This window comes from Chiloscyllium plagiosum, chromosome 5 (assembly GCF_004010195.1).
Source record: "Chiloscyllium plagiosum isolate BGI_BamShark_2017 chromosome 5, ASM401019v2, whole genome shotgun sequence".
Classification (NCBI taxonomy): domain Eukaryota; kingdom Metazoa; phylum Chordata; class Chondrichthyes; order Orectolobiformes; family Hemiscylliidae; genus Chiloscyllium; species Chiloscyllium plagiosum.
This window is the reverse complement of record NC_057714.1, coordinates 62233399-62261013: the sequence shown is the minus strand read 5'-3', so window position 1 is coordinate 62261013 and position 27615 is coordinate 62233399. Positions and strand designations below refer to the sequence as shown.

The window sequence follows — 27615 nt, the reverse complement described above, 5'->3', positions numbered from 1 at the left end:
TGTGTTTACAGAAATTGGAGGCTGAGGGGACCTTTTCGACTTTTTACAGATCCATTGCTGATTCCAAAACTGAAGTATAACTGTTGCCAATATTTATCATAACACAATATATTAAACAATGTATCGATTGACCTATTTTAAAGGATATGAAATATGTTACTGAATTACAAAAGTAGATCCTCTTTAGTCACAACCTTAAACAAAATAAAGACTTGACAACTTGCAGTTAACTTTCACAGATATTTGCACTGATCCATGAAAGCTAATTATATTTACAATTCAGACATCCGATCCTCATTTAAGAATAAGATTTAAAATGAAAAATGTACCCTCTATATGTAGGAGGATGGAAATTACTCTTATCAAATGAGCCACTTAATTTAACAGTTCTCAGTATTAAAAAGTTGGTAAATTTTATTCTTATTTACCGACATTGCACATTTTTCCCCCTTACCTTAATGTTCACTTCTGCCCCATTACTGACCAAGAGTTCTAAACACAGTGCACCATGTGTTGAAGCAGCAGCGAAGTGCAGTGGGGTAAAGCCTTTCTCATTCACTTGGTTAACATTTGCTCCACAGTCAATGAGCTCATTCACAACTACATCCTGGCCATTGTAACAGGCCACATGAAGAGGAGTATTTCCATATGCATTTGGTTCATTAATCTGTGGAAGTACATAACAGTAATTAAGCACTGTGCTATCAATCAATATACTTGCATTGCTATTACAGGTGGTACATCCCTAATCTGGCATACTCTGGTCCGCAATCTGGAGTAATTTTGGTTTTCCCTGTAGTGGCATCTGGTAGTTCTGCATCAATCAACATGCATAATACTTTTTGTTAACTTTACCCAGATTAGGTCCCCTAAATTGAGTGTTTTGTGTCCAATTGGAAATTGTCATCCATTTAGGCATGTGATTGATACAGGTTAAGGTGAGGTCTTTACTTTTAAAACGTTGGTGCATCAAATATATTTAACATCCCATTGTACAGCGAAGGTCTGATGTGGAGGCTGCGGGATTAGGGTGGCAAAGCCTGTAAAATATCATGTCTAAAGGTGCTAAAGAAACAGATATAAAATTTTAGAAATCATCAGAAATATTTGCACTATCAGCAAATTGTGTTAGCAATTCATTGTGCAGTCCAATGAACTGCTAACTTTCTAGGGAAATGTTAATCTAATTTAATAGTTGCAGTTATATTTTATTTCAAACTATTTATTTTGTAAATTCCATTCTTATTTTATTGGATATTATGATTATCTGCAAGTTATCGATGTTAAGTTATACAAAAATATGGAAAAAAGTTGGACATTTCAAATTGGCCTGGGGAAATATGCAGCTATTTAAAGAATGACAATTAAATAAAGCAAAATAAAAAGTTTAGATTGGTTGAGATCTCCAGAAAGAAGAAACAATGGAAAACTGTGTAAAGGAAAGCACACACTCATATCATCCAGTACTTGAATATAACTCTAAGTCTCTTTTCAAAGATATTTGCAAATATAATTCAAATATGTTTTATTGCTGTTTTACAGAAGGAACATTCAGCTAATCAGGCAGATTTTGTGGATAAGGAATCAGAGTCAATATTTTTAATTGATGACTTTCAGAGTTTCTATTTGAAATTCAAAGTGATTACCATCATTGAATTTCCCCACTATCAATATCCCAATGGAAAGGGGAATATCACTGACCAGAAACTGGACTTGTCATATGCATATTATAGCTGTAAGTCAGAGGCTAGAAATTTTGAGATTACCTCCTGTTGCCCGAGGACCTGTCCACACAGGTACCTATTTACAAGGCACAAGTCAGGACTGTCATGCAGCATTCGCCACTTGCCTGGATAGGTGCAGTTCAAATAATACTCAAGAAACCTGACACCATTCAAGACAATCAGCCCACTTGATTGGCACCTCATTCACAACCTTAAGCATTCACTCCCTTCAACACCGATGCACAGCAGCTTTGTGTACCATCTACAAAATGCAATGCAGCAACTCATCAACCCTCCTCTGCAAATCCATTTCAAAACCATGACCTCTACCATTGAGAAGGACCAGGGCAGCAGATGCATTAGAAGACCAATTATTTTCCCTTCAAGTCATATACAATCCTGACTTGGAACAATATCTTCAGTCCTTCATTGTCACTGGGTCAAAACCAGGGAACTCCTTTCTCAACAGCACTTTGAGGATTCCTACACTTGAAGGACCGTAGCACTTCAAGGCAGCAGCTCAAAGCCACCTTCTCCAAGGCAATTATGGATGAACAATAAACACTGGCTTATCTAGTGCTGCTCACATTCCCTTGAGATAATAAAGCAAAAGTCAGATTTTCAGCATTTTGATCTATATGTATTAAACCACATAAAGGTTTGCATAGCTTTTTGCATCTGAGTTAACAGCAAGCATGAAGCAATTTCCACATACAACTTATTGATCGAGAGGGGCCTACCACAAACAAAATATTTTCATGCAAACACAATACAAAATAAACCAAATATAATATTTTCCCATATTAAAATTTAAGCTAAATCTCAGAGTCGATGATACAAACTGTCAATTTCAAGTTTCACCATCAAAACAGGTAACATTTCGAAAAGGTTTTAAAAACCAAATGAGAAAAAAAGGACGAACCTAAATAACAGACTCATGTTCAGACATAGATCCTAATGTTTGGTCATAGCTGCCATTTTCAAAAAACTGATAGCAAGAAAATCAGTCTTGTGAAAAACTCAACTGAGAAAAGATCCCACTGAGATGGTATTCCCTCTGAGAAATATGTAAACAATGTTCATGGATAACTGCTAATGTTTATTTTTAAAAAAAGAAATCTAGTACCTTTTGAGGAACATACTTCACAAGTTTCATTAAAATTTGGTGCAGCATTATGTTAATATCAATAGCAATAGAAATTCTTATCTATAAATGCATTACATAAAGATAAATAAACACAGAGCTGGATAATTTTTAAAGATTCAAGTGAAAAACTAAGTTAACTTACATCAACTCCAAGATCCAACAGGTACTTGACGACACTAAGCATTCCACTGGAAGCTGCAGCATGAAGTGGTGTATAAGCTTTCTTATCCTTGCATGTCACTTCAGCTCCATGTGCTACCAGCAGTTTGATCGCCTCGATGTGGCCTACACAAAACAGCAGGGTAAGAATGACATCCAAGCACTGACGTACTGCTTTTCATCAATATTACAACTCTCACCGTCATCTCATCATCAAATCTATAAAGATTACTGAGCCTTAAAATTATTCTCCAACAGAATTTCACAAGTCTCAAGTCATATTAATTCAGTTGGAGAATATACTGAAAGTCCACATTTATCTGAAGTATCAATATTGTTTGTGGGTGCTCTCAATGTTAATTGTCATATTAATTATTGAAACAATTTTGAGCTAATTCTAAAAACAAAATCAAGGTAAGTTCACAATGTTCCATGTTGTGGCTACTGAGTTTTTCTGTGGAGGGAAAAGACAAAGTTCCCACTTCCAAGCTGAGGGTGAGATGTAGTTTTTAAATGACATCCCTATCTCAAAGATGTACTTCACTTGAGCAATGATCACTTGTAAAGATTTAAAAGCAGATATGCATTGCTGAATTTGCTTTTAATCTCACCAAGAGACCTTGAGATTTTTTATTTTCGTACTGTTTAGTTGAGATAAGCATTTGAAGGGAATTTTTAAAAAAATTCTAATCATTTTGGATTAGCTGAAGGGAGAGAAAGTAGGATTATAATAGAATGATGACTCATATTACACCCAAAGCCACATGGAAGCACAATGGTGACCAATCATCATTTTTATTATTGACATACAAAGGAAAAGCAACTCAACATGTACCTTGAATTACACAATTATATTTATTTGGAGCACAATTTACTAGAGTTCAGCTGGTAACCTACTCATAACCCTGCTGCGCCCACCCTTGAAACATATAATTCTTTCGATTGCCTAACTACATCATTTCAAACCCCTCCAATAGCACCCCCCAAACTGTTGCACTTCTGCAATTTTTACAAGAAACTATGACTTAAAAGCAAACAGAATAATACTTGTGAAAACTTAATCAACAGAATATGAAAAACAGTACAATACCCATGTACGCAGCCCAGTGAATTGCACGTCGATCTTTCTTATCAAAAGCATTGATGTTGGCACCTCGGGATAGAAGCAAGCTAACCATCTGGAAAACATTTTTTATTGAATTCAAGTTTGTTTCTTACACAGTATGTAATGCTTTCTCAAGTTAACTTTAGTTCAAATAATTTGCAAACATCTGTTCTATAACTAAGAATGCTTCAATATATAATCAATGATCCTTTCAACAGAACTGCAATATTTTTCAATTTGGAAAACAATTAAAGTGTTCCATCAAGTACTATGGGTCCAAAACATGAAGTGCAACTTCCAAAGTCATCTGAGGAAATCAGTACTTAAGCTCCTTCACTTCTGAGACAGTGTGTCCTGGAAGACATGATAATTCATCTTATGGATACTTTTATTCTACCTACTCAGACAGGCTGAGACACACCTCAGAAGCACGTGGGATTAGAACCCAGGTCTCCTGTCTTAGAGGTAGGGATGCTACCACCGTGCCACAAGAGGCCACCCCCCCTTCAGAATTTATCTTACATAGTTATAATAACCTATTGATAAATTAGTTTCAAAATTAAAATATGGGGGAAATGTCCAGGGTAATTGGCACATACAACCATGGCTCATGAAGCCAGCATGTGGTATTTTCAAAACCGAATCATCACGACAGTGAAGTCGTATGTTAAAAATCTTCCTTCACTGTTGCTGGGTCAATATCCTAGAACTTCCTCTTTAACAGTCCTGTGGAAATCCTGATACCACAAGGATTTCAACTGTTCAAGATGCAGCTGACCACCACCTTCTCAAGGGCAATTAGAGATGGGAAATAAATATTGACCCAACCAGCAACATCCAAATCCCAAGAATGAATTTTAAAAAAGGCTGGTGCAAAAAAACAATTTTTCTATAACACCTAAATTATAATATGCAATATTCTGAGTGTGGCCTTGTAAAATTTCCTGAATTGTTAACATTTACACTTTTAAAATTGCATTTCAATATTATCTGAACTAGGGCTCAATGCTGAGACTTCTCCTTAAAAAAGTGATTTTACCACTGCTTTGAACGTTTGACATACTGTTTCAATACTGACTTATTTGAGGATTCTATTACTTCAAATGTTTACTGAACAAGGTCATACTCAAACAATTATGTACTTCAAACCAGATATTTATTGTATTAAATACAAGCCTGTTCAATTAAATAATAGCATCAATGCTTCCAACACATCAGTAAGAAATTTGGAAAAATTTGGGAAAAAAAAGGAATCGGATGACCCAGCAATAAACCAATAGACCGACGCCACACTTTACTTTCATTAGCAAAAAATAAACTTTGTTATATATCAAAAGTAAACAAATTAAATTCTATTAACCTAACACCTTAGCAATTTATAAAGACTCAAAGCCATAACCTTGGTTCCATTATTGACTCTCTCTCACTTGCCCCCTACACAAACCAGGAGTTCCACTTATCTTATGAAATTACAAAAGGCTTTCCTGAATGAACTGAAAAGGTAAATTAAAGCTCTCAACGTTCATTCTGATTTCTCTTTAGTATTCTATACTTTCTCCAAATTATGAGATTTCACAGGTAGTTCTTCTAATTGCTTTTAGCTAAATGACTGTCCAGTTTCTTTAGTGACCTCTTGATTTTGTGCTTTCAGCACAACCTCGATGTGGTGCCATGAAGAAACTTACAATATCAGAAAACACCATTGTTTTTGTTTAGTACTGGAAAGCAAAGAAATGTGGATGCGGAAAATCAGAAAACACAAATTGCAGGCAAAGCTCAGCAGGTCTGGCAGCATCTGTGGAGACAAAGTAGAGTTAACGTTTTGAGTCCAGTGACCTTTCTACAGAACTTGATTTCCAGTGTCCTGTTGATATGGCTTCAAACTGCAACCAATTTCCAAATGCACAAGGTTAAGCATCTTTCACTGAGGATAACAGCAGAATTTGTTCTTTAGTTTCCAACTAAATAAATCTTCCAATTTTTTTTTTGCCCATTCCAACTTGAGTCTCATACCGAATACTAGTTCCCAAAGGCGGACTGCATCATGGACAACATATCCATCACTTGCTATATTTCAGGTGTTGATGTTGCTTTATCTTTCAAATTTCAAGGAACTACAAGCTCTACAAGAGTCAAAATTGACAGTCTCTTGACTACTTTTCCAAACATTACAAAGTTTTATCTGCTGACTAAATCTGAACTGAATTCACAGAAAAAGCTCAAAACTATGACTCTCGCTAAGCACCATCCATTTTCACGGTAATGAAAATTTCTAAGGTAGAGAAATAAAAAATAACTGCTTATCAATTCAAAGGAGCTGCTTAATTCTGTAAAACCAGATGAGCAACTCATCTTTTACTAGAACAAATGCAAACTACATGTCTTTAATTCTTTGGCTATATACACCTTCTTCCATGTATCTGTTTCTTGGACCAGCAGCCTCAAAACTGCCTAACTGCTTTCACTGAACAGCGAGACTGCTAAAAACCAAACCAAACCAGAGAAAGCTGAGCTGGGAGAACTGGCTACTCTCTTTTCATTGTACAGGTTTTATTTAAAACATGAAGGCCTTTTGTCTGAGACAGTATCTGTTAGCTATAAACAAACTGGCCCTAAAACCCTTCAAACCTAGACTTTTCGGAATGACTGCTTTAGCAAACTCTCTGGAAAAAAAAAGCCAAGGACAGCATAACCTTGCTAAAGGAGCATCATCATGACAAAAGCTTCAGGTGTTGCCTCAATCTGGCACCATTTTGAATATCTCAGAATAAAAAAGGTACAACTGAAAGAGAGTCCATCTTCGTTCCACCATCTCATGAGTTCTTACAACAGCAAACTTTTGGTCACCTGACCTAAAATTTTCTAATTTGACTCAGTGACATATTTTGTTTCATAATACTCCTGGGAAGTGGCAAGAGATGGTTTAATTTGTTAAAGGTACTACATAAATATGCTTTCATGAAGGAACTCCTCTGCTGTAATTCTCCGCCTTTTTTTCTCTCTCATTCACTTATTTAACTTGTTGCTTCTTTTTCTCTCCTGCCTCACGTCTGTTCAAGTGCCTCTCTTCAGCATCCCATTCCCCATTATCTTGCCCCTTATTCCTCTGCTCCTCAACCCTCCATATGTCACACTCTCTCCTTACTCTCTCATTCCAATGCTCTCCCTTCCTTTCCCACCATTTCCTCTCCCTCATGTCTCCTTACTCTTTGCTCCTGCAATCCACACACAACCTTTAGCCTTGCTTGTGCACTTACAGTTCTGAGACCATGTCATCCCTTGTTTAAAAAAGAAATATGGAATGGTAGGTCTGCTCATCTTCATATCACAAACACTCAACACTATCACTATGAAATGAAACAACAACAAAAGCCATAATTTAAATTGTGTATTTCTTCTAAAGGAATCTAATTTTTATTATTTTAAAAAACATGTATCACATCCTGGCATTTACTGCATGATGGATGTAATATGTAATGCCTTTGTTGTCACTGTATTATGCTAAGTTGCCATATTGAACCTAACTAGTTACTGAATGGTTGTTTTCATCCATTTCTTTTGGGGTGTCAATCAAGTTCATTATTTCTGCCTTTGACCTCTTTATGTGGAAAATACTGTCACAAATCTGTTTCTTTCTTCCAACATAATAGATCATTTGTGATAGAGCTTTAATGCTCAATATCTGTAACCAATTCAGTGAAAGTTTTGAATCCTGGTTAGAAATTTTCTTGAATCATTTGTTTCTCTCTTTCTATTCCACCTTGTATAGGATTCTTTGACCCTTTTCATCATCTTGCCGTTGCTTAATGTTTGTTTTCCATCTCGCTGGTGCTTATACATCCTGATATATTTCTTATTGGCAGCTTGTCTTGGCCATGTAACATAGAAAACAAAAGCAGTCATGCTAATTTCCTGGGGAGTGTTGCTGAACAAAGAGACCTTAAAGTGCAGGTTCATAGCTCCTTAAAAGTGGAGTCGCAGGTAGTTAGGATAGTGAAGAAGGTGTTTGATCTGCTTTCCTTTATTGGTTAGAGCATTGAGTATAGGAGTTGAGAGGTCATTTGTGGCTGCACAAGACATTGGTTAGACCACTTTTGGAATACTGTATGCAATTCTGGTCTCCCTCCTATCGGAAGGATGTTGTGAAACTTGAGAGCGTTCAGAAAAGATTTACAATGATGTTGCCAGGGTTGGAGGATTTAAGCTATAGGGAAAGGCTGAATAGGCTGGGGCTGATTTCCCTGGAGCGTCGTAGGCTGAGGGGTGACCTTATAGAGGCTTATAAAATCATGAGGGGCATGGATAGGGTAAATAGACAAGGTCTTTTCCCTGGGGTGGGGGGAGTCCTGAACTCGAGGTCATAGAATTAAGATGAGGGGGAAAAAATTAAAAGGGACCTAAGGGGTAACCTTTTCAAAAAGAGGGTGGTGTGTGAATGGAATGAGCTACTAGAGGAAGCTCATTTAAAAGGCATCTGGGTGGATATAGAGTAGGCACCAGCTAAAATTATAAATCCTAGAACAAAAATAACATTCTAAAATAAATAATTTATGAATTAGATATTTTGCAACGTGAAAAAGATGTTACTTTTAATTAAGGAAAAAGACAAGTAATCCCAACGATTCAACTTCAACCTACTTTAAAATAGCTATAATAGAATACCTCTACATGTCCACTGAAGGCAGCATGGTGTAAAGCAGTTCTCCCTGCTCGGTCGGAGACATTTACATTACTTAAAAGGGGAACGAGAGCTTCGGCGCACTTCACAGCCTTGTTTGCAGCAGCAATGTGTAAAGGAGTCTGCCAGTTTTTGTCACGAGCATTTACATCAGCTGAATGCTTCAAAAGCACCTGAACTGCATCCTAAATCAAAATAAATAATTAAACAGAGAATTAGAGTATACAATATGTAAGCGAAGTAAAACCACTAGAACATACATATATGTAGAGCTGATCACTTAGGCTAAATATTAAAAATATTTTTCAACACTTTTTTCACCCTTACAGCTACTGTTCTCAAAATCTTCAACATCTGTAGGAGAAGATCTCCCTCCTCGCTGACTTATTTCACCTGAAATCAAGCTTTTAAGATCAACATTCCAGGTAGATCAGATAGCAAAGTCGTAAATACATTTCCTAAAATTTCCACTGAGCTACTGCAATAATGGAAAAAGGCGAATAGTACAGATATATTAGCCAATATCTGACTTCCCGAAAAACATGAGTTTAAATCATTAGTAAAGTATAATAGCACTTTGCACCAAGTTAATTTAAATTCAGAATTTAGCTCTTTAAGAATGCGATGTAGCTAATGCATCTGTTCAAATTATTTGAGAACACTGGGGAATTTCTTATTTCTTTTCTAATTATAGAAGAAAAGACACAACATACGGAATTGAAATAATTAACCCTTTATCAAAGTAACTGAAATATTATGTACTCATCCTTTTCTTATAAGGTTAGCATTTGGAAGTTGAATCAACTCGACATTGTAGAAGCATGTAAAATAAACAGAAGTCACTCATAGCACATAGAACAATACAGCGCAGAATAGGCCCTTCGGCCCTCAATGTTGACCTGTGAACTATTCATCCCCTACACTATCCCCTCGTACAAACTGATGTCATCATCCTAAGAAAAAGACTTTCACTGTCTACCCTACTTAATCCTCTGATCATCTTGTATGTCTCTATCAAATCCCCTCTTAGCCTTCTTCTCTCCAATGAGAACAGACCCAAGTCTTTCAGCCTTTCTTCATATGACTTTCCATCCAGACCAGGCAACATCCTGGTAAATCTCCTCTGCACCTTTTCCAATGCTTCCACATCCCTTTTTGTAATGGGGCGACCAGCACTGTACACAATATTCCAAGTGTGGCCGCACTAGCGTTTTGTATAGTTGCAGCATGACACTGCGGCTCTGGAATTCAATCTCTCTACCAATGAAACCTAACACACTGTATACCTTCTTAACAGCACTATCAACCTGGGTGGCAACTTTCAGGAATCAATGCACATGGACTCCAAGATCCCTCTGCACATCCACCCTACCAACAATCTTTCCATTGACCCAGTACTCTGCCTTCCTGTTATTCTTCCTAAAGTGCATCACCTCACATTTAGCTGCATTGAACTCCATTTGCCACCTCTCAGCCCACTTCTGCAGTTTATCCAAGTCCCCCTGCAACCTGTAACATTCTTCCAAACTGTCCACCTACTTTAGTGTCATCTGCAAATTTACTAATCTATCCACTTATGCCTGCGTCCAAGTCATTTATAAAAATGACAAACAGCAGTGGTCCCATATGAATTATTTACAGATAATTTACATAAAAAGGAATCAGTCTTTTTAACAAAAATATCATTTCCTTAAGCACAAGGAGATGTTTAGTTCCATGGATGGGTATAGATCTTATTCTAATGCATAACTTAAACCCATAGCAAAACCACTTAATCTAGAAATTAAAACAAAATGCAGCAATAGAATAATCATTTCAAAAAGAGCAGGCACCAAACTAGCATCAATTCGAACGACTGAACAGAAACTAGTTGCATTAATTTATTTAAGCTAAATAACCTAAGTTCACCCCTATATATAACCACAGTGGGTCAATCAATAATATAAAAACAACAAAATTAAATGATCCAGTTATAATCTTATCAGACCGAGCTACATTGTTGGACTTATTTACATGTCTATTTTGATTTACCATAGTAATTACAGCACCAGAGTCAATTTGGCTAAACTTCAAATGGAGTCATCCAATTTGCTTGCATCATTTTATATTTTAGTGAAGCTTCAATAACCACCACTTCTTGCAAAGCACCTTATGTTGATATAAACCTTGCATGAAATACCAAACTAAGCTCTTTGCTCTCCTGACAGAGACATTTTATAATTGCGTTGACTGTCTCTTGATACAATTAGTCATTTTGATATACCTTGTTCTTGCTTATTCATTAACCAGTGAAACAAATCTTTCATTTTTAAAATCTCCTTTTTTATCACAGTTTCAGGATTTAATGTCACAGAATTTGATTTGCTATGAACACATGGAATAGGAGAAGCAGTAATCCATTCAACCCCATAAGCATACTCCACCATTCAATAAAAGTTTGGCTGATGGATGTGCTTTTAATTCCACATTCTCACCTGCCTACAAAGAACCTTGATTTCCTTGCCTCTCAATAACTGGTTATAGGGAGTGGATGGGATTTTATTTTGCAAGTTATTTCAAAATCTTTCAAAAAGTAATAGATTTGCTGCCAATTTTCAGGAGGACTCAAACTGACTCAGTTATTGGTCTGATTCTAGTTCAGGCAGTTATGAATCCAAGGCTCACATCAGCACACTATTTAATGCCAAGGCATTACTTCGCTGGTGAAGGTTGCAATCAAAACAAAGCCAACTCCTTTTGCTTTGGCTACTTCAAGAGCAGAGAGATACCAGTGATAGTTTGTTATATCTTTTGGTGGTTAGTGGGTGCTCATGTATCCTGGTGGCTAGCCTCCTGCCCGTCTGTCCTATTGTAATGTTTGTTGCAGTCCGTGCAGAGTATTTTGTATATGATGTTCGTTCTGCTGGGTGTTGTGCAGGGTCTTTAAATTCATCAAGAGCCATTTCAGTGTAGTGGTAGGTTTGTGGACTACCATGGTACCTAGAGGTCGAAGTAGTCTGGTCGCCATCTTTGAGATGTCTTTCATATATGGTAGGGTGGCTAGTGTCTCTGGGTGTGTTGTGTCTTCCTCTTTCCATACACACAGCTATGTCGTATCCATACATATAGACAAAGAGAGACACCAGTTCGACTTGGACAATCCATCCATCCTGGGACAGCCAAAAAAGGACATACACGGGAATTCCTAGAAGCCTGGCATTCAAACCAGAACTCCATTAACAAACACATAGATTTGGACACCACTTACCAACCTCTCAGAAACAGAACCAGAAATTATATCACCCACCACAACAAACCCAGACAGAAACAGCAAGCAGGACAGATCAATAATGCTTCACTGGAGGCTCACTGAATTTGTTACCTAGCATGGTGACGAAATATCTGCTCAGCTCAGCAAGCAAACTTACAACCTACGCTACAAATCTTCTTCAAAATCTCAGTTTTCTATATATATGGCAAGATACTTTGAATTCTTCATTTGACTGATCACTGAGGAATCTTTTTGGTAAAATGGTTACTGCTTCCATATAGACATTTAACTTGAACTTACTTCATCGTATTGAAGCTCTTGTGCACAGATTCTGAATTTTTTTTATGACCTCTGGTATTGGACATTCCCACTCTAAGGAAAAAGATCTTGTCTATTCACCCTATCCATGCCCCTCATGATTTTATAAACCTATAAGGGCGCCCCTCAGTCTCCAACACTCCAGGGAAAAATGCCCCAGTTTACTAATCCTCTCTCTCTGTTGCTCAATACACTTCAGTCCAGACAACATCCTTGTAAATCTTATCTGCACCTTCTCAAGTTTAATAACATCCTTCCTAAGAAAGGGTGACCAGAATTGTATGCAGTATTCCAAAAGCATCCTCACCAATGCTTTGCACAGCTACAATATGACATCCCAACTCCTATACTCAATATTGTTAAACTTGCCACAACTTTGCGAAAGCAGAGTTATATTTTTCAATCCATACTTTGCTTTTTGGAGTACTCCTATCAGTAGCATGGTTACTGTGATTTGGTGATGAACATTTCGGTGAATGAGGAACTAAGGTACGCTATCTACTTTTGCAGCACAGGTACCCATACACACAGGCAAAGAGGGACACCAGTTCAACTGGGACAATACAGAGTGTGTCAAAGACCTGTTCTAGATAGATTACCAAGGCCTTAATGAACCTATGTGTGAGAACGATCACTCGGTCAGTTATCTGTATTCTTTGGAAGACAGCTTCCAGTTAAAGTGCATTTCCCAGGTGTCACTGTGAATAGTCAGACCATCTAGGTACACCACACAATTAAGCCTGCCAGTATCTGGTTCATTATCCTTTAGAAAGCATCTAGGGCACTACAGAATCTAAACAGCATGACTCGACAGTGATACAGTCCATCTGGATTACAAAGGGGAAATTTCTTTAACAGAGACAGTCAAGGGAACATGCCAATACATCTCAAGTAAATCTATCTGGTTAATGCAGTTGGCTGTACCTATTGGACATCCAATCCCTCTACACCTCCATCTGCTATGACCAAGATCTCCAAGCCCTCCATTTCTTCCTCTCCCGATGATCCCACCAGTATTCTTCCACTGACACACTCATTCGTTTGGTTGAACTGGTCCTCATCCTCAACAATTTCTCCTTTGTATCCTCCCACATCTTCCTCATCTTCCGCCTCGGAACACATCAACCCCAGGGCATCAATGTGGACTTCACCAGTTTCCTCATTTTCCCTCCCCCCCCCCCACCTTACCACAGTTTCAACCTGCCAGCTCAGCACCATCCTCATGACTTGTCCTACCTGCCAATCTTCCTTCCCACCTATCCACTCTACCCTCTTCTCCGACCTGTCACCTTCATCCACCTATTGTACTCTTAGCTATCTTCTCCCCAGCCTGACCCCCTCCCATTTATCTCTCCAGCCCGGAGGCTCCCTGCCTCATTCTTGATGAAGGGTCTTTGCCTGAAACGTTGATTTTCCTGCTCCTCGGATGCTGCCTGGCCTGCTGTGCTTTTCCAGCACCACTGCAGTCTTGACTCTGATCTCCAGCATCTGCAGTCTTCACTTTCACCCAGCTTTATTTATCTGCTTAAGCAATCTTCCAGATAGAGTATTGGGTAGGGGTCGGCTTTAGTTACCATATTAACCTTTTGGCAGGCAATGCAGAGGTCTGTGGAGCTGTCCGCGTTGGGCACAAACACAACAGGGGAACTCTCGCAACTGCTGGTAGGTTCTACTGGTTGATCTCTGAACCTGGGCCCAGTTTTCAAGGACTGCTTGATAGAGATGTTGCTTTATAGGATAGGCCTCTCTCACATCTATATTACATAGGCCTAGGATAATGCAGCCTGCCTAATACCTGCATTCATCCTTGAATGTAATGAGCTGCCTCATTGAGTCTGCTCGTTATCCTGCACCAGGCGGGCACATAAGGAGTCTACGGTTGCTCCTAATTCTGTAAAGTTAGCTGGGTAATAAGGGGTTCAATGTGCTCCTCACCCATGTCTCTACTCAATCCATCCCCACTACTACCGGTGGCCTCTATGTAAGTGGCAATGAGACAGATCTTTTCCCTGCTTGTCCCCTACTTGGTAGTGGAATTGCTTTAATCATGAGAAATGACCTAGCCTTTGTTTCCTTACCCTGATTTGGGTCTTAATTAGAAAATTTATTTCCTGATGTACTTCACTACTCTAGATGAGACACTGAACTGGACTTGTAGGGGTTCACCTGATATTGCTAGGGCATTAACACATTGTCTCCTGGCTGGAAGGTTTCAGGCATGGCATTTTTAACTGCCTTTTGATTCACCGCGGTTTGGGAGATTTTTAAGTATTGTCAGACCACTTCACAAGCATGGAAGAATTGCTCTGGAGCTCTGTTATGTAGTCTATCATGGAAACTTCCTTTTTCTGTTCCAAACATCTCTCCTTGATTAATTTCAGAGGCCCTCACACTCAGTGCCTTTAAATTAACTCAAATGGAGTAAAATGGATGAATTAGAAGAATCCCAGATTATAAACAAAAGCTCCTTACCCTAGTCATTGGGGGTACCAGTGGCATTATGCCCTGATCATTGTTCTTTTCAGTCTAATATTATTGTTCAAGAGCCCCCATGACTGTGGGTTATATGCCAAAGATTTTCCCAGATTCTGGACATGAAATAGGCACCATGGTTCAACTCAAGTGGGTGGACCTCACTGGGTGAAAAATTGGGTCAATTACTTCATCACTGTGGTGGAGTATACAATTCTCAGGGGTAAAGCTTCAGAGAATCAGGTAGCCACATCACGATGTTCAGGACATTGCGACAGATCCCTTTTGTTTTGGGCAGAGGTCCCACAGGATTCACTAGTACTTACTGAATAGTTCCCCAGAAGCCAGCATTGGAATCAAGACAGCAGGTTTTATTACAGGCTGAGGATTCCCCCAATCTCTAGCAGGCTTGGCAAGATCTGCAAAACTTTACTACAGTATATCCTTGTGGATATATCGCCAGTAGAAATGCTGCTGACATTTATACCAATATGTCCAACAATTAAAATATGGTGACCTAACTACAATATTTCCCTGCTGATGACACCATTACGTGGTAGAACTTGATAAGATAGTGGCAAATGTATAAGTAGTTATATACACACATAAATACCTAAAATCTTTAACTAAATGTCAAAATACTTGGAGGGAGATGTTATACAAGGTAATGGCTCTGAGCAAAATTAATATTTAGCTGCCTTGTGCTCTACCCACTACACTAATGTCACATTGTTTCTCCATGCAAAGACTGTCAGTCTGTTAGAAGGCCTGATAGACAGATGTGGCATCTAATTCCTGACGTCAGACCGCTTCACAAGCTTGGAAGAGATGCTCCACAGCTCTTCTTCCAAGACCACAATTTCCCCTCCCACATGGTCGATGATGCCCTCCAGTGTATCTCCTCCACTTCCTGCACTACTGCCCTTGAACCCCCCCGCCGGTCCTCACCTTCCACCCCACCAACCTCCGGATACATTGCATCATCCTCCTCCATCTACAAACAGACCCCATCACTAAGGGTATATTTCCCTCCCCATCTGCATTTCGGAGAGACCATTCCCTCAGCGATGCCCTTGTTAGATCCATGCCACCCCCTGGCCCCCCCACACCCCACTTCCAGCACCTTCCCCAGCCAATGTAAGAAGTGCAAATCTTGCACCCACACCTCCCCCCTTACCTCCGCCCAAGGCCCCAAAGGATCCTTTCACATCCGACAGAAATTTGCCCGTACTTCCAAACTGTATTCCTTGCACCCGGTGTGGTCTCCTCTACATCAGGGAGACAGGACGTCAACCTGTGGATAGTTTCAGAGAACATCTCTGGGACACCCACACCAACCAACTCCACCGCCCCATGGCCGAACACTAACTCCCCCCTCCAACTTCACCAAAGACGTGCAGGTCTGCGCTTCCTCCATTGCCAAGCCCTTACCACCGATGCCTGGAGGTAGAATGCCCCTTCTTCAGCCTCAGGACCTTGCAACCACACGGGATCAACGTGGATTTCACCAGTTTCCTCATTTCCCCTCCCCCCACCTTATCCTAGTCTTGGCCCTCTTGACCTGTCAATCTTTCTTCACACCTCTCTGCTCCACCCTCCTCTCTGGCCTATCACCTTCACCCTGAACCTTCATCTACCCATCACATTCCCAGCTACCTTCCCCACAGCCCCAACTCCCTCCCATTTATCACTCAAACTCCCATCCCACAAGCCTCATTCCTGATGAATGGCTTATGCCTGAAACATCGATTTTCCTGCTCCTCGGATGCTGCCTGGCTTGCTGTGCTTTTCCAGCAGCATGCTCTCAAATCTGATCTCCAGCATCTGCAATCCTCACCTTCTCCTAGCTCTGTTATGTAATCTGACAGAGTAACTATGCCTAGCTAATGTTAATTGTACCTAATGCTTGCATGCAATAAACAATACCTTGTTATGTTAGACAAGTACCTCTTCTGCTAAGGCACTATGAAAGTCTATCCTCTACCATTGATAATTAGGTATTTCCTTTAGACTCAGCGCAGAAAGGAGAATTGGTGACAATAAACTAAATCCATCATGAACTATCAGTGGCTGATAGTATTTCTTGTTGTATTTTCAGGTATTCTATCTTATTCTTTTACTATCCTAGCTGAAACAAGGAGCTGTCTAGCATGACACCTTGGTAACAGGCCACCACAGACACATCACCCTCAAAGCTATAGCTATCTCCTGTTATCCCCTGCAAGACTGGCACTCAGTGGCTGCACTCAGGAGCAGCAACTGAGGTCAGCACTTTTTCAATACAAGTAAACAATTTCTGCTAATTATTATGAAAACTACAAACTAAGTTTAAAATAAAACAAAAGACACAAGAAGTCTCCTGCATATCTACATTTCTGACCCAATTTTGTGACATAAAATTATGGCACGAAAACCATGCAACCTCTTACTGAAATCACTTTCTGTGAATTATTCCCCCCTCCAAAGCATATTTCCATGGCAATGTGGATCAAACAGATCCTATATCTGATTAATGTTCTTCTATACTTGCAACTTCATTTGTTTTAGAAATGAACAGTTTAAAGTATAATTATTTATACAAGTTGACATTCTTAACATCTCTATGAGCAAAGATCAATAGTCTACTCACAGATGGTTTAGCCATTATACACATATGAGCATGTTATAGCTCCTCAGCAAGCCTTATGGCTGCATAACAACCAAGCCACCAAAGTTTGTTAACAAGTAGAATTCAGGTCACATAAACCCACCATCACTTCATTTTATCTTAAACTAGAAACAGTTCCAAAGCATAAACATTTTATAAACATCATACTTATAAAACTGGCCATGCTTAATTGTCCATAGTGTAAGGTGCATTAGTCAGGGGTAAATATGGGGAATGGGTCTGGGTGGGTCACTCTTCGGAAGGTCAGTGTGGACTTGTTGGGCCGAAGGGCCTGATTCCATACTGTAGGGAATTTAATCTAGTCTAATCTAAAAACCTCCACCAAAAACACAGGTTGTATTACCCATAATCTGCCTGTAAAGTCAACTGCTCCTATTGATACAAATACATAGAAAGACTTCAAAATGTTGCATGCCTTTTGGCTACAACTAATCAATTCAAATAAGCTTAAAAAACAATGTATATAGTTTTAATTTCCAGTTTTCTATTAGGACTGCAGAAAGATTAAGCCTAGCAGGAAAAGTAGTTTTGCAACAGTGTCCAACCTGTAAACAAGCTTGATTTCTGGTCAGCTTTAACAAACTTACATTTAAATATGACATTTAAAATGCACAGAATGATGTCAAGATGCACATTAGTTCCATACTTAATCTATTAAGTATGGTTATCATTATTTGGGTTACGAAGTCATTTAGGACTGCCAATCCAAAAAAGATTTTTGTTGGAGATGGAATACCAAAATCAGTCTGATTAAAGTCTTAAAAGTTCACAGAAATTAAAGTCAAATTCAAACAGGCCATCAGCTGTTATTAGCTGCAACATTGACAATTTTCAATAGTAAATACTGACTAGAATATACACCAAGCTCGTGTAGAAGGGCAAGGCTACATACGCTGGGACGTTTTCATTGGAGCATAGGAGGTTATGGGGTTTGTAAAATCATGATGGGCATAGATAAGGTGAATAGCAAAGATCTTTTCTGTGGGGTAGTATGTTCAAAACTAGTTGGCATAGGTTTAAAGTGAGAAGGGAAAGATTTAAAAGGGACCTGAGGGGCAACGCTTTCACAGAGGGTGATTTGTATGAGGAAAGAATTGCCAGAGGAAGTGGTTGATGCAGGCACAGTTGCAAAATTTAAAAGACATTTGGACAGGTACATGAATAGAAAAGGTTTAAAGGTATATCTGACAAATACAGGTAAATGGGACTAGTTTAGTTTAGGAAACTTGATCGGCTTGACAAGTTGGACGAAAGAGACTATTTCTGGGCCGTGTGACTATATGATTACAAATACTGAACAACTAAACTGTATAATGTGCAAAATTCTGATATTTGTTTACATTTTCAAATGTCTTAGCATCATAGAATGGAAAGAGTGTGGAAACAGGCCATTTGGCCTAACACGTCTACACTGACCCTCCAAAGAGTGACCCACCCAGACCCATTCCCCTACCCTATTACTCTACATTTACCCTGACTAATACATCTAACCTACACATCCCTGAACACTATTTGAGCATGGTTAATTCATCCAACCTGAACATCTTTAGAATGTGGGAGGAAACTGGAGCACCCAAAGAAACCCCCGCAGACAGGGGGAGAATGTGCAAACTCCACACAGTCGTCTGAGGCTGGAATCAAACCCGGGTCCCTGGCAGTGAATTTTATTTTCTAAATTAAGACTATTCCTGGTTGCAACACCACTGCAGTCAAGAAGATTGACTGAGGTGATTATTTCCAATACTTGGAACTCTGACTTATGCAATACTGAAAAATCAAAATCACCTCTATGCAGGGTTTTAAGGTTAAATTTTCTAATTCTACAATAACAAGTTCAAAGTCATTTACACATACCTCACTGCATGAAGCAACAGCACGATGCAGAGGAGTCAACCATTTGTTGTCTTTGGCATTAACTCTAGCTCCTACAAATACAAAATTATACAAGTAATAATGTTGCTATTTAGTGATGATCTGCACCAAATGTTTACACCAATTTAATATAATTGCAATGATAGTGAAGGATGAGAAATTTAGTTTAAATGCTTCTGCACAATGTTCAGTGGATTAGCAAGAATGAGTAAAGTGACTTGCAATATTGACCTAAAACAAGGAAGTCCATTGCTAGTAGCAAAACTTAATTAACCTTTTCAATTAAAAGACAGAGTTGGTCAAGACCAGTTTAAAAGAAATTAAAAATGTTAAATTAACAAATGTACAACTGTTTATATGAATCTGATAAAGATTTGAGGAAGTGAAGATCAAAATACAAGATGAACACAGCTTGCCTGTTTGATTGAAGGCAACTTAAGAAAATCCAAGCAATTTGGTTTTAAGCACTTTGTAGAACAATTCTTATCACAATTGCCTTCAAGCATCCGTTCTGTAGCTTGGAAGACTGGCTACCCAATACACAAAAGCAGGATGAAGTGAAAAAATTGACATGCAAGTGAAATGTTTTCTTCATTTGACATCGGGTAGTACTTGCTGCAGGTAGTACCAAAGGTTTGAAATTTGAAGTTGGTCATGGGTTAATTTTCAGCCCAACACAACAGTCAGGAATGGAGAATAAAGCTCTAACCCCCAATCTAGCTGGCAACTCTTCCCAGAACAACCTTACAAGGCCTCATTGAAACTCGTGCCAGCCCAGAACTGACATGATTTCCACGAAAGTCATTTCAAAGAGCTGAGAAGCTCAGTAGAAAAAGGTCATCAAGCTCAGAAGGAAAAGATTATCTTTATTAACGTGAAAACTGACATTTTCCAATGCTTGACCATCACAGTTTTCATCAACACATAGTGGGCTGGCCAGCATGCAATGGAACCACTGAGGTTAGTGGACTGGGCAAGCAAAACCCAGCCTAAAATTTACAGACATCGTATCAGACTGGTATAGAGATGTCTTCAGGTTTGGGGACACATCACCTTCACTTGGTCAGCAGAGTGGGATGACTGGAGTTTTAATTCATTTCGCCTGAACAGTTAAGTATGAGTGCACATTTAAGTTGACGTGATTTGTTGAATCCTGTTTTTATTTGGTTCTTTCACGATCTCAGCTAACAAACGGCAAGCAATTGAGTTGCATTTTATAAAAATAATGCTGACAATCCAGCCAAATAAAAGCTCTTAAATGGCTCTGTAAACTAGCATTATGAGAGTCTGGCTAGTTTGCACCATTGAAATGAGATGTACAGTAGGTTTCAGAGTATTTCATACAGACAGATACAGAAAGTGAAAACACAAACTCCAAATTGTTAACATTTGTCTGGTATTTCCACGGGGGCTGTTCTGATCTCCTGTTGCAACCCAAAAAGATTTTGCAGAAACCCCACAGGAAACACCAACCTTTCTATAAGCTAGTTGAAGTACATAGTTGAAGTATACCTGATAGAATAAGAAGTTCAATAATTTCAGCATCTCCTAGATATGCAGCAGCATGCAAAGGAGTTCTCTTCTCAGCATCCTACAATGAGAGAAAAAATAATTTTACAGTAAGTCTCTTTGTTGTATCAAAGTGACAATGCCTACAACAGTAGCCTTTGTCACATCACTCCAAATTTAAAGCCAAGTAGCAACCTGGTATCGACAGTTGTAGCTAACAGTAAAACAACATTCCATTCAAATTCTGAAGTCCAGGACACACAGTTCATTCCTTGATTCTTACAGCAGAAGAGGCATTATTCAGGCCATCTTACCCGTGGCAGTTCTTTGAAAGAGCTATTCCTTTAAAATCCCAACTCCTATATCTTTTCCTCATAAGTTTGAAAGCTTTAGCTCTTCAAGTTTGTGTCTCAATTCCCTTTCGAAAGCTGGTCAAACCTACTCATCACTTTTTCAGATTGTGTATTCCGGATTATAACTTTCTCCTGTAAAAAGTTCAACTCTGCTCTGGTCCTTTTGTTAATTATCTTAAAAATGTGTCCTGTGGTTATCAACATTCCTACCAATAGAATAGTTAATCCTTACTCCATCAAAGCTTGTTGTCTTCAGAACTTTTCACCAACTCACATCGGATATCCAAACCTTCCTGAATCAGCAAAAAATCAAGCAGAGGAAAACTAAACCAAAAAGGATTTGTGAAGCCTCAATCAATTAGGATAAATTGGAATTGAAATTAGGTTCATTGGAATTGTGCAGAGCTTATTGATAAATATCTGTAGAAGAAATCATTCTAAATATAGAGATAGTCAAAATAGTGACAAAATCTGAATCAGAGAGGCCAGCAGCATAATTGGATGTGGCAGTAGGGGAGGCAATGGCCTAGAGGTATTATCACTATTCAATTATTCCAGCTAATGTTCTGGGGACCTGGGTTCAAATCCTGACAGATTGTGGAATTTGAATTCAATAAAACAAATCTTGAATTAAGAATCTACTCATGACCATAAAACCATTGCTAATTGAAAAACTAATTGCTCAGAAAAAGTCACCTGGCTCACTAATGCCATCCTCACCAGGCCCAGCCGACTTGTGACTCCAGGACCACAGCAATGTGGTTTGATGTTAAACTGTCCTCTGAAATAGCCTTGAAAGTCACTTAGCTGTACCAATCACTCTCACGTCTCAACAAAGAAAGAAATTGGGTAAACCGCTTGGAATTGAACAAGGCACTAGAAAAGGTGATGGCAGAAACAGCCTCGTCGATCCTGCAAACTTCTCCTTACTAACGTCTCAGGATGAGTGCCAAAATTGGGAGAGCTATCTAACAGACTAGCCAAGCAGCAGCTTGACACTGTCAGTAAGGTATGATTGTTGTAAATGTACCAGCCTCCACCACCTCCTCTGACAGTTTGTGCCATTCACACCCCCACCTTCTGTGTGAAGATGTTGCCCTTCGTGATTTTATAAACGTTTGAAAGGTCACCCCTCACCCTCCGACATTCTAGGCAAAAATACCCCCCCCATTCAGCCTTGCCAAATAGCTTAAACCCTTCAACTACGACAACATCCCTTCTGTGTGAAGACGTTGCCCTTCAGATGCCTTTGAAATTTTATCCAAATCACCTTAAGCCTATGCCCTCTAGTTTGGACTCACCTATCCTGGGGAACAAGACCTTGGCTATTCACCCCATCAATGCCCTTCATGATTTTATAAACGTTTACAAGGTCACCCCTCACCTTCCGACATTCTAGGCAAAAATGCTCCCCCCCGTTCAGCCTTGCCAAATAGCTTAAACCCTTCAACCACGACAACATCCCTATAAACCTTTTCTGCACCCTTTCAAGTTTAACATCTTTCCCATAGCAAGGAGACCAGAATTGAATGCAATATTCTAAAAATCATCTCACCAATGTCCTGCATTGCCACAGCATGACATCCCAACTTCTAGACTCAATGCACTGACGAATGAAGGTAAGCATGCCAAATGCCTTTTTCACCATCCTGCCTACCTACAATCCCACTCTCAAGGAATCATGCATCTGCACTCCTCACTCCCTATGCTCTGCAACACCCTCAAGGCCCTACTATTAATTGTCCAAATCCTGCCCTGAGTTGCCCTACCAAAATGCAACATCTAACATTTAGCTAAATTAAACTCCATTTGCCACTCCACAGCACATTGACCCATCTGATCAAGATCCCGTTGTACTTGGAGGTAACCTTCTTCACTGTCAACTTCACTACCAATCTTCAAACTAAAGTCATTTACATCAAAATGATGAAAAGCAGTGGGTTCAGCACCTTATGGCACACCGCTGGTCACAGGCCTCCAGCCTGAAAAACAATCCACCACTCTGTCTCCCACCTTCAAGCTAATTTTGCATTCAGTTGGCTAGCTCCTCCTGGATTCCATGTGACTTAACCTTGCTAACCTTCAGTCTACCATGCGGAACCTTATCGAACGCCTTGCTGAAATCAATATAGGCAACATCTACCACTCTGCCTTCAATCTTCTTTGTCATTTCTTCCAAAAACTCAATCAAGTTAGTGAGACACAGTTCCCCACACACAAAGCCATACTGACTCTCACTAATCAGTCCTTACCTTTCCAAAGGAATGTAAATCTTCTCCCACAGAATCACCTCCAACAACTTACCCACCATAATGTCATCCTTATTAATTTGCCGGCTGTAGATGTATCTTTCAATGACAACATTGGTAAAAGAGACTACTGCACAATCCTTGGAAAGACCAAGTCCCACCTTCACATAGAGAACATCCTCTATCTTATGGTGTGCCACTATCCTCATGCTAAATTGGACAAACTTCTAACAGATCGAGTCACTCAAGATTGGGCATCCATGACCTACTGTGAGCGATGAGCAGCAGAACTGTATTCATGCACATTCTGCAACCAATGGACTGGCATATTTACCACTACCATCAAACCAGGGGACCAACACTGGTTCAATGGAGAGTGCAGAAGGGAATGATAGCAGCAGTACTAGGCATTCCTAAAACTGAGGTGTCAACTTGGTGAAGCTACCAAACAGGAATACTTGCTTGCCAAACAACATAAGCAGCAAGTGATAGACAGAGCTAAGTGAACCCACAACCAACAGAACAGACCTATGTTTTGCAATCCTACCATATCCAATCATGAATGGTGTTGATCAATGAGATACGTCAGTGTAGGAGGACGGTTCGCAAATATCGCTATCCTCAATAATGGTGGAGCCAAATAAATCAGTGCAAAAAAAAAAGACTCAAACATTTACAGCAATCTTCAGCCAGAAGTGTTGAGTGGATGATCCATCTCAGTGCCCTCCAGTGGTCTCCAGCATCACAGATCTCAGTCTTCAGCAAACTCGATTCACTCCTCATGATATCAAGCAACAGTTGGAGGCACTGAATAGTGCAAAGGCTATGGACCCTGACAACATTCCAGCAATAGTACTTCAGACTTATGCTCCAGAACTTGCAGTTTCCATATCAAAGCTGTTCCAGTACAGTTACAATACTGACATCTACCTGACAATTGCCCAGTATGGTCTGTCCACAAAAACATAGGACAAATCCAAGCTGAACAATTACTGCCCCATCAGTCTACTCTCAATCATCACAAAAGTGACGCAAGATGTCATCAACAGTGCTAGCAATCAACACCTGCTCAGCAATAACCTGCTCAGTGTTGCCCAGATTGGGTTACTCAGTTCCTGACCTCATTTCAGCCTTGGTTTAAACATGAACAAAAAGATCTGAATTCTGGATTGGAGTGGTGCTGGAAAGGCACAGCAGGTCAGGCAGCATCCAAGGAACAGGAAAATCGACGTTTCGGGCAAAAGCCCTTAATCAGGAATAGCCTATTCCTGATGAAGGGCTTTTGCCCAAAATGTCTATTTTCGTGCTCCTCAGATACTGCCTGACCTGCTGTGCTTTTCCAGCAGCACTCTAATCTAGACTCTGGTTTCCAGCATCTGCAGACCTTGTTTTTACCAAAAGATCTGAATTCCAGAGTTGAGGTTAGAGTTACTGCTCTTGACATCAAGGCTGTATTGGACCAAGTGTGGCATCAAGGATCCCCAGCAAAACTAGAACCAATGGGTACTGGGGGCAAAGTCTCTGCTGGTAGGAGCCATACCTGGCACATAGGAAGATGGTTATAGTTGCTGGAGGTCACTGATCTCAGCAGTACTACCTTCAGCTGCTTCATCAGTGACCTGCCATCCACCATTAGGTCAGAAGTGGGGATATTTGCCGATGATTGCACAATACTCAGCACCAATCACAATTCCTCAGATACTGAAGCAGTCCATGCTCAAATACAATAAGATCTGGACAATACTGACAGGCTGACAAGTGGCATGTAACGTTCACATATACAAATGCGATGCAATGACCATCTCCAATAAGAGACAAGCTAACCACCACTCTTGACATTCAGTACTGTTATTGTTGCTGAATCCCTCACCATTAACCAGAAACTGAACTGGACTCGCCACATAAACACAGTGTCTACAACAGCAGGGCAGAAGCTTGGAACACTGTGGTGAGTAATTCATCTCCTGACTCCCCAAAGTCTGTCCATCATCTGAAAGGTATTAGTCAGGTGTGTGATGGAATATTACCAACTTGCCTGGATAGGTGCAGCTCTAAAAACACTTTAGAAGCTTGCACTATTCAGGACAAAGCAGTCTTCTTGAGTGGTACCACATCCAAAACCAACGTTCAGTCGCAGCAGTACGTACAATCTATAAGATGCACTGCAGAAATTCACTAAAGATCCTTGGACAGCACCTTCCCTCCATGACCACTTCCATCCAGAAGAACAAGGGCAACAGATACATTGGAAGACCACCAGCTACAAACTCTCCTCCAAGCTACTTACCATCCGGAGTTGGAAATATTTCTCTATTCTTTCACTTTTGCTGGATAAGAATCCTGGAATTCCCACCCCAACGGCATTGTGCATCAACCTACAGCATACGGACTGCAGTTGTTCAAGAAGGCAGTTCACCACCACCTTCTCAAGAGACACTAGGGATAGGCAATAAATGCTGGCTAGCTAGCAACACCCATAAGTGAGTAAAACAAAACAACAGAAGCACAGCAGATTTCACAGCAACTCCTGCAACTGAAAGAGTTAGGGCAGAAAATACAGGAATGACTAAAGACTACAAATACTTCATCAGCTAAAATAAAAAAAGGGCTGCACTCAATTCTTTAAAAACAGATGCTCAAAATTACAAATGAGATGAAAAAAAATACGGATTTCCCCAATGGCTAAGTAAGTTTATGCAATCACTAAATCGTGACCAGGAAGTTCAATACCATGGTATGCAAAAAGGTATTTGACCTCAGTTTATGTAATGACAGAGATGTAAGAAACAGCCCAGATTTGAGTGTGGTGAGGCAAGAGCAACACAAGAAAATTATAGACTACATTCTCAAGAAATTCTAAACATTAACACTGTTATAGGTGAACATTACGTACCTGCTGTTACTGGTTAGATTATCTGTAATAGCAGGATCTTTAATCCTCAGCAACCATTGCTCCTTTACCAGCCTTTTCACCAAATCATTCATTGATAAATATAGCTCCAGTTACACCCACCACTTAGCTCACATCTATTAATTGCATGCTAAGCAGTAGCAAAAATTGTTGAAAAGTAATTATTTTTGTGTTTTTTTTAAATAAAAGGTAATGGATGAAATGATTACAATGTGACCTCTTTCTGTGTTTGTGTAGTTTTTTTAAAAAAGGGAGCGAGTGAGCCTAGTCTGGGAACCAATATGGTTTGTTTAAAGTATATTTCCACCACTCCATGGGAGATTTTTGTGGGTTGTAAAGTGACTCACCCTGTAACTTTAAAAAGACAACAAAGAGTACACAGGAAATGTGTAATGCATGAGTCAGAGGTAAAAAGTAATTCATTACTTTAAGAGGATGTATGGATCTGAATGGAGAAAATAATCTGAATTTCATGCAGTTATTAAATCTCGCTCCTATTGATGTAAACTTACACTAATACCCCAGCAAATTACGTAAAACATCTCTATCATGCCTTATTAGAGTTAACAGCATCCAAACTACGATGTTGTGGTCATCACGGAAACGTGGATAGAAGAGGGACAGGAATGGTTGTTGGAGGTTCCTGGTGACAGATGTTTCAGTAAGATTAGGGAGGGTGGTAAAAAAAGAGGGGGGGGGTGGCATTGCTAATTAGAAATGGTATAACGGCTGCAGAAAGGCAGTTCGAGAGGGATCTGCCTTTAGAGTTAGTATGGGCTGAAGTCAGAAATAGGAAAGGTGCAGTCACCTTGTTGGGTGTTTACTATAGGCCCCCCAATAGCAGCAGAGATGTGGAGAAACAGATTGGGAAACAGATATTGGAAAGGTGCAGAAGCCACAGGGTAGTACTCATGGGCGATTTCAACTTCCCAAATATTGATTGGAAGCTCTTTAGATCAACTAGATTGGATGGGGCAGTGTTTGTGCAGTGTGTCCAGGAAGCTTTTCTAACGCAGTATGTAGATTGTACAACCAGAGGGGAGGGCATATTGGATTTGATACTCGGTAATGAACCGGGACAAGTGGTGGGCTTGTTAATGGGTGAACATTTTGGTGATGGTGACCACAATTCTGTGACTTTCACCTTGGTTATGGAGAGAGATAGGAGCGTGCAACAGGGTAGGTTTTACAATTGGGGAA

General features: G+C 39.7%; 1 protein-coding gene across 1 annotated transcript in view; it reads right to left on the bottom strand.

The window, feature by feature from the left end:
* Positions 1–409: 409 nt before the first annotated feature.
* Positions 410–27615, bottom strand: part of LOC122549929 (serine/threonine-protein phosphatase 6 regulatory ankyrin repeat subunit A-like) — a 162547-nt gene continuing 135341 nt past the window's right edge. The window contains exons 2-7 of the mRNA XM_043690168.1: positions 20906–20984; positions 19376–19446; positions 8798–8998; positions 4121–4208; positions 3014–3156; positions 410–667 (exon numbers count right to left, since the gene is read on the bottom strand). Of these exons, the coding sequence (XP_043546103.1) occupies positions 425–667; positions 3014–3156; positions 4121–4208; positions 8798–8998; positions 19376–19446; positions 20906–20984 (825 nt within the window). The 3' untranslated portion in view covers positions 410–424. The remainder of the gene's footprint in view (positions 668–3013; positions 3157–4120; positions 4209–8797; positions 8999–19375; positions 19447–20905; positions 20985–27615) is intronic.